Source organism: Sturnus vulgaris, chromosome 7 (assembly GCF_052056855.1).
Source record: "Sturnus vulgaris isolate bStuVul1 chromosome 7, bStuVul1.hap1, whole genome shotgun sequence".
NCBI lineage: Eukaryota > Metazoa > Chordata > Aves > Passeriformes > Sturnidae > Sturnus > Sturnus vulgaris.
In genome coordinates, this window is record NC_142249.1 from 19,072,057 (window position 1) to 19,080,822 (window position 8,766).

General features: G+C 42.8%; 1 protein-coding gene across 3 annotated transcripts in view; it reads right to left on the reverse strand.

Moving 5' to 3' along the window:
* AGPS (alkylglycerone phosphate synthase) overlaps window positions 1-8,316 on the reverse strand; it is a 49,580-nt gene extending 41,264 nt beyond the window's left edge. For all 3 annotated transcript variants that reach the window (XR_015804816.1, XM_088167969.1, XM_014890042.2), the window contains exon 1: window positions 8,107-8,316. Coding sequence is in view for 2 of the 3 variants with exons in the window: in XM_088167969.1 (XP_088024095.1) it covers window positions 8,107-8,300 (194 nt within the window). In the remaining variant the exon portion in view is untranslated. The remainder of the gene's footprint in view (window positions 1-8,106) is intronic.
* Between the last annotated feature and the right edge of the window lie 450 nt (window positions 8,317-8,766).

Below are 8,766 nucleotides of genomic sequence, written 5' to 3' on the forward strand. Positions count from 1 at the left end.
AGAGCAGATGAACATCAAGATTCAGGAAAATCACCCACAGCAGAGAGGGGAGCAGAAGACATCCAGAGATCTCCAAGCCTTTATGACTACAGAGGCAATAGCAATGTCATACTCCTATAATTCAAGACTGAACTTTTTGGAACAGTGTTACATATTAGTTGCCATACTACCCAGCCCAGGTGAAAGCAGCTCTGCCAGATGAAGCCAGGGCAGTGGGCTGCTCTTCCCTAGGTCTGGCTCACTACCCCAGCTCCCTCAAGTAAGGGAATTACACTGTAACACACACTGGCTCTGCATTGCCTCGTCTTTCCAGCTCACAACTGGAAATCAAAACTGTAATCTGACTGTAAGAAACAGAAAGCAAGCAAGGAAAGTCTTTTAACTGTTGGAACAGCATTCCTCCCTTGGCATTGTTATACTACCTTTGCACAGCATTATTTCTACAGTCACCATTTCTTAGAAAACACTTTTCACACCCCAGCTGCAGCACAGCACTCCCACTGCCCTCTAATGCCCTGGTGCACCAATTAGAGCTGCCTGCCAGATTAGCATCATGCACCATGTTTACCTTGGCTCTCAAGAATGATCCGAGCTGCAACTGAGCAATCGATGAACCTTCTACGTTTCCCAAACTTTCACTCCCAGTATGTCAGTGTTAAGAGAATATCATTCATCTCATTTGCCAGATGAATACAAAGGGCAGAAGGGACTGCTGACCATCTGCAGACTTAAGCACACATTAAAATCCTCCTCCATGTAAAGGTACCCAATGTATCCAGTACTCTCTCTGAGGATTTCAGCTACCTGTTGATCTGCAACTAATATGTACCATCATTATACCTAAACTTTTACAAATGATGTACCGCTAATACATCAGTATTTTGTACCATCTGAAACAAAACTACCCTTTCAGTAATTGCTTCTATCCTCAAAAATGCAAGGATTTGGTTGCTAAATATTAAAATAACTAAAAAAAAAAATCCAAAAACCTAAATACCTTGTATAATATCTGAATATATCAAAATATGTTAGGAAGTTTCATGACCCAGCTTTAAAAAAAAAAAAGCTGTTCATCTTGATTTAGTCAAGCGACATGTTCATGCTACACATGTTGTATGTGTAGCAAGATATCATTTACACACCCTTCTGGTTTTCTTCCCAGACTCCTTTCCAAGAATATACAGACGGGACTCTCACAAACATCTGACATTATTCTCACTGTAAACTAAATGTTATTCAGTATTGTACTCAAGCTGTCTTAAAGACAATACCTTTCCTATTCAGTACATTCCCTTCAACAAAATATCAAGCTCATTAACGATCTCATTTTTGACAGAAACGTGGAATATTTCAGTCAGAAACAGTAGAAACTGACTAGTACTTTCTTCCTTCTCACTTAAATGATAGAAATGCATTCTGAAAAATATTAAGATTTTTAATGTATATGTTTATATATATACATATACACATGAAATTATATTACCTGAAAGAAAACAAGTCACCATGGAAGCAGTGACAATAGATTAACACAGCGTGATTAGTTTAAATTTAAATTTAAAGCGTGAATTTAAATAGTCCACTTTCATTACAATGCCCAACATTAAAATACTAGTTTGACTCACTGGATAAGGATTTTTGCAGTCGGGGGGCTGGAGGGTGACCCCTGGCCCACCAGCTGAATTAGTGCTCCTGAAGAATCCAGTCACTCAGCTGGGCAGGCAGAGGCCTTTGGACTACACTGTTTCAGCAAACTGTACCTGCCAGTACTGCTCAAATCTCAGGTTTTCTCAGGGACTGGATGAAAAAGTTCTCATCTCTCCCACAGGAAGCTGAAGTATAAGCACAGGCTCCCACAGATAGCCAAGGCTTCTTTGGAGAAACAAGATGAATGTGCAGTTCAATCCAGCTGGAGAAACGTGACTCAAGTGGAGCAAAGCCCAGATGCTCCCATCAGTTTCCTCACAATAACCACTGACACTGTCAATTTAATCACCAAGAGACGCTCAGCATTAAAATCACATACACATAAAATATTCACAGGCACTGCTGTTGCACAATGGAAGAACCAGCAGATTCCTGGAAATCAGTTTAATGTGGAAGTTTTAAGGGCTACCACATGGGCTTAAGCACCAGTTTTTGCCTAATGGAACAGTCTTGCAAGTTGTAGAGTTCTTGCAAAACTCAGTGTGTGGGTGCAGTAATACTGAGGCAGTTTTATGGTGGTAAGGTGTTACAAGATGTTACCCAAGGAACAACTCCTCAGAGCCTACCTCAGCTGGACCTTGGGTTACCAACCCAGCTCCCCAGCTGGAAATTCAGAACCTTTTCAACAGGTGGTACCATAAGACCACTCTCCCTCTCCCCTCAAACAGTCCCACTTCTCAACCAAGCAACACTACAGAGTGCTTCTGAAGCCAGTAGTAAATGAGCATCAGGTGCCTGAAATAAAGAAAGAACATGAAGCCCAAGGAATTGTTTCAAGAACTGCTTTTGAAAGCATCATTTATCTGGTGAGGAATGCCATTCTGCAGGCAGAGAGTATCTGCTGCATTTGTCATTCTTATACTTTTTCCCTATTGGAAGACCTTCCCTGCAGCAAACCTCGTATAGTTGTCCTGAAGTCAAATAACGCCTGTTTTATAACCTTAGACACATTCAGGTTCTGTAGCCCACACTTTCAGCTAAACCCCTACAGCTGCACATACACTGATTCAGTTGCTATCATGTTTGCTGAATACCTAATACAACACAAACCTGGGTTCATAATTACAATTTAAACCTATAGTAAGCAGCAAATGCAGACAACCATATTTTAGGCATAAGCCATTAAGGGTTTAGGTACCCAAAAGCAGAATGCTTTTCTTTAAACTATTCTGATAAAACAAGTGTTTGCTTTCCTTACACATGTTCTTATCCTTGACTATTTCATTACTCTTCATTTCACCACACTGTAATAAACAAAGCCCCAAGGAATAAGGAAATTAGTGTTTCTCTAGTGTACTTCCATAGTAAATAGTCAGCTAGAGCCAATTAAAGATCGAGGAAAGCCAAGATATTATAATAATTCTTCTCAGTAGACACTTGGCCTAACAATGATTCTTATGCAACAGAATACTTTACTAGAAGCTCTCTCTACCTACTCTTCCACCTACTACTTAAGCTGGCACCAGTTTCACTTTTATCTCTGAAGAGAGTGCTCTACTACAAAATGCATGCACATAGGCATGCATGCACTTCTAGGCAGTAAACGAAACAGCACAAAAAGATCTGTCCTTTGAGAAGTATTTTCTGAAAGGTTGCAAAACCAGGAAATCTACTTTGTTGTCTTAAAAGAAATAACTTACTGAAGGAATCAACTGTCTCTCATTTTTCTGTTCAAGTAAATTCAGTTCTTGGACACCGTTTTACCCATCCCATAGAGAATCTTTTAGCATGCTTTGTAGCAAATACATCACGGCTCAAGAAACCGTTCTGGCCTACACCATCAACCCCGATGGTGTTGCACAAACCAGCCCAGTTTTGGATATAACAACACTACAGAGGTATTAGGCTTGTCCATCACATTCAACCGGCAACTGATTTTTAATACTCTACATTATTTATTTTCTGCAAAGAGGTACACTAACACTTCAGGAAAGTCTAGCTGACTGCAGTCTGCTACACTACTGATCTCCTTAATTTGCTTCAGCTCAAAGCAGCTTCTAGTCTAAGTAATCACTTTAGTCTATTGCATTATCAGATTATTCTAATTCTATTCGGTTTAAATAAACACATCAGGTTTAAATAAACAGCTATATACCCATTCATTTTCTTGTACATAACAGTACAGATCTCACTAGACATCAAGCAGCTGATCTACAAAAGTCTTTCAGTTGTTGCTGTAAACTGCTACTTGCCTTCATATAATAACCTATACTGAGCTTCACATACTAAGCACTCCACACTTTCATCTAGGTTCTTTTTCTAATAAAATTTAGCTAATGAATATATCCAGTTTGGCTTACTTGGTATCAAATGATCTAACAATAAATATTGTGTTACTGAAATTCTTATAGATTTCCTATACTTCATCTTCCTAACATGCAACTACTTGGAGCTACGTGTTAGACAGGAAATATATGAAGTCACTTTTACCATTAGATTATGACATTGTTTTTCCTGCTAATGTTTCCATGAGAGAATCTTCTTTATCTGCTCCTCAGGTGTTAACTTCAACTAACATTAATTGCTTTGATGCAATCACAACTTCCTGTGAACTGCCACACCTTCCTCAATGCAACAGGTTCTTACTCTTCTGATTTCTTAAGACTGATGAAGTGGCACTAACCTTTCCTTCATCATCTTAAACTCAGAAGTCAGCTAGTCACCAGGATACAGCTTAGCACCACGTGTTGCTTAAACACTGCTCTCTAAAGGATGAAGTCTTTATTATAAAGATCGCTCTGAGGATTTGGGATAAGATACAAAGCCTCTCTGAAGACACTTGTTATATTCAAGTAGTACCAATTCTCCAGGAGTTAATTTATGTTGCTGCATAATAACATCATCATCATTAGCAGCAGGAATTGCAAGCGTCTGTACGATGAAGGTACAGCAATAGGAACACATTACCCTGAACAACCTGCCTGTGAACTCACAGCAGTCAGTTCACTACACACTCATCCCTTAGTTTACCCTGTGTAACAGTATGTCCATAATAATTAAAAGATATTCACAAGCTTCTCTTCATCCCCAGGAAAGCAGCTTCCCCACAGAGAGACAGGATAATCAAGAGGTCCTGTCCTGCTTTCTGTTGCTCCAGGACAGAATAAATTTTAAGCCTACAAGGTACTGAATCAACATTTAGTTAAAAAAAAAAATCAATTATCCCTTTTAACAAAGACCAAATTGTTGAAAGTTTGATTTAAGTAATTTATACTATACAAGCTATTTTGAAGAGATCAGCACATGCTCCATCTCTGAGGCACTCTTACTTTCTAGCACACCTAGCAGTTACTCTGGTAAAACTCAGTTCTAGGAAGTTGCAGTACCTAACTGTTGCCAAAACAGTATAAGTTGAACACTTCACGTATACACAATTATGCTGAAGATTAAGTAAGTTTTAAACTCAAGTCTCACCAGCAAAGTGAGCTTACCAGTCAACAAAAGTCAATAGCATAACATAAAAGGACAGGAAAAGTAATTTCAATAAGAGTTATTTTACAGCCCAATTGTTTTACCAACTTTTTCAGCATGCCTATCATCCTCTTAAGGCTTCAACTCACACTGTGTAACTGTAATTCCATTTTTCACTGCAACACTCAATTAAAATACTATATTCAAGCCAAGAATGCCACTGAGAAATATCTCTCTACTCTTACAGTACCTAAGATTTCCCTCAAGAGGATACTCAGACAAATAGTTGCTTGTCTTTTGAGGAATTTTCCCATCTCAGTAACTATAACTTGAGAAAACAGAAAGTGTATTACAATCCTTAAACACATCAGTATGCAAATGAATTGCTCAGTCTTCCAGGGCATTTTTATTTGGAAACAAGAACTGGATGAGACCCACAGACTTTCAGTCAATACCACGTACTCTCCATCCTCCCCTTGCTGCTGAGAGATAATGTCTGGATAAGATCTCTAGCAGTTTGGTCGTTGAACTACCAACAAGAAAGCCATATTACTAGAGGCCACTGTCTACTGACTGTTAGAAAAGCAGCCAGAAAAAAAATTCTGTGATCACAGACCTAAAGTACTAAAAAGGGTTTTTTTTTCATCAAAGAAAGCCATTTACTTGCAGAAGAAATGCAACATGAGGAGAGTGCATCTAAATCTGCTAAAGTAGTGTCCATAGATTTGCTATTATTTCAAGCACTACAGGAAAGATGCAACAGATGTGAAGAACAAAAATTTTGCTTAAGGTACTTTTGGCTGCAGCTTTGCTAGGAAAAAATCAAAGTATCAGTTCAAAAGGGACAGGGGAGCTGAATCAGCATTCAACAGACTACAAGGAAACAGCATCCAGCTTTGGATTGTCCTAATATTATCAATAAAGGGCATGCACTGTCTCTAGGTCAGTTATTTTTTCTAGATTTTCCCATCAACATTCTCGGCCTCAAAAGTAAAAATCAGCTCCAAATTAGCTGTGAGTCACTAGAAGAAACCTCAGGAATTCATCACTTGTTCCCTCCAAATCAGTGTAGGCAACAGAACTTTCTCCTCCATCACTCCAAAACCTGGGTATTATTCTCAAAGACAAGCTCAACCAAGATCCTAATTTCCTAGCTATATTGAAGTATCAGAATTTTCACATGCAGCATCTTATGAGTGTTTCAACCATATCTCAGATGTTCAGACAGAAATTTAAGACAGAGATAAGTTCTTGTTTCTACACACAGAACAAAAAGGCTGGGCTCATAGTACAGCAAGAAAGTTGTACCTCTGGTGAAGAACAAGCTAAGCTTTCCAGCAGCTCCCTTACACCTACACAGCAAACTTTTATTCCGAGTCCAGATCAAATTATTTTGAGTAAAAATACGAATCCATTATGATCCTATAGCAAATTCTAACAGGGAAGAGCAACATGAATAACTTGTAGAAGCACAGGTGTTAAGTTCCCCAAGCCTGTGTTTCCACTCAGAAAGCAGCTATCTTTCAGTTCACAGGCATCTTCACAAAAGTTTGTTTCTCCTGCTCTTCACAGATGCAATAACTGGCTGCAGAAATTATACAGCAATTCATTTAAAACAAGACCCTGAAAAATAGCTAAGCTGGTATTTTCTCAGAAACAGCAATTTCTTCCTAGATTCAAACCAAACAAAAACTCAATATAGAAGGCAACAACTTCAGAAAAACCCATTTGTCCCAGTGAGCAGAACTGCTTGACTCATCTCCTGCGCAAGCATCAAATTCCCCTCTATGAGAACTAAAACCTTTCAAATCTGTTCACATCTGACTGCATGTGCATGACATGCCAGTCCTCTCAAAGCAGGCAAGCTCAGTTTGTGACCGTAGGCCACAAACTGCCTGTCAGGAGAATCCAGGCTGTTTCTTGCTCTCTTTTTGAAAAGGTGGAGAGCAAAGCATGGGCTGAATGGACTTTACTTAAAGGAGGAACAGCTCTTCTATTCATTGCTTGCCCAGTCTGCCTCTGGACTGCCCCCATGCACTAATGAACTAGTTCCCATCCACAGCTCAACAGAGAACAGGAGGCTGTCTACAACCTAAGCCTTAAAATGCTCTTACAAGATGGAAAGCCAACACACCTATAGAAAATCCACATCTGAGAAAGAGGGAGCAGTAAAAGGACACCACAAAACTAATACAAGTCCACCCCAGCAGAAAGGGGGCCTCATGGTAAGAGGCTACACGGAACTACAGAATGGTATCATAATCATAGCATTTTAAATAAATCTAGCAGAAAAACAAATCCAAGAGCCAGTGAAACAACTCTGAAGTAGAGAATTTGACTTTTTGTCTTCCCTTGGTATAATGTAACTGACTCCTTACCACTACAGACAGCAAGAACCAGAAAAAGTAGTTCACAGCTCTGAAATTATTCATTTCTAAGGAACTTTTGTTAGAGCCCAATGTATGAGCACATTCTGCCAGTATTCACATCAGCTGAAGATTTCTGTGAACAGGGAAGGACTGAAAGACCAGACAAGACCTTGCTCTTCACACGTGCTTCATTCCTCAGTCTCAAAGTATTTTACAAAAACGAAACTTCTCCATCACATGTAAAGATGCGATTAAGACGATCATGAACGACTTTCCATTTTACCACCATCCCACTTACTACAGAAAAGGAAGAGGCTGAAGACCACGCTCTTTCGGTTTCCCCCAGCCCCCTCAGCGGTGAATGGCTCCAGCACCTCACCCGTGGCTGGGATGTGCCTCACCCTCCTCCCGGCCGGAGCCCCGCTCCTCCCGCAGAGCCCACGCGGGCTCTCCCCGGGCGGGCCCCGCCGGCCCGCGCCCGTCCCCGCCAGGGAGGAGAGCGCCGTCCGAGCGCTGTCCGAGCGAGGGCCGCCCCGGCCCCGGCCCGCAGGCCCCTCGCTCCGGGAGCCCGCCCGGCCCGGCCCGGCCCGGCCCCGCCGCGGGGACCCCCGCCCGCACCCACCGCTTCTTCGGGATAGAGCCGGAGGCCGGCCCGGCGGAGCTGCCCTGCGCCTTGCAGGGGCTCGGGGAGAGCGCTCCCCGCCCCGGGGCCCGCGGCGAGCCCCGCAGGTGCCCGGAGATGATGCGCAGCCGCCGCCGGGCGGAGGACGGGGAGCCGCCGCCGCCTCCTGCTGCCTCGCCGGCCGCGGCCGCCATCGCTTCCGTGTTGTGCCGCGACCGCCGCCGGGTGAGAGGGCGCGCGGGCGGAAGGCGCCGCCCGGCGGCACCGCCCGCCCCCCCGCGCCCCGCGGCCGCTCGCTCCCGTTCCCCGGCCCGGCCCGGCCCGGCCCGCTCCGGCCGGCGCTTCCTGCCTCGGCAGCGCTGGCCTTGGCGGGCAAACCAGAAAGAAGGAGAGTAAAGGCGTTTATTAAAGGTTTCCCGCCTCCGATGCTGTAATTACAGCCCTTCTGGGTCGCTCAACAAATTTGAGAGAACACAAAGGTGGCCTTCAGAGATGAGGGTTGCCTAAGTTAATGATGAAATGCTAATTGATAGCAATAGCATAGGCGGGGTACTTAAGAAATAGGTCGGTGAGGTGGCAGGTAATCCTACAGGTGTTGCAGATTTTATCATGGCTGTTGATAGGGACACAAGGCTCTGGTGCGTGCCGGGCTGTGAGCCA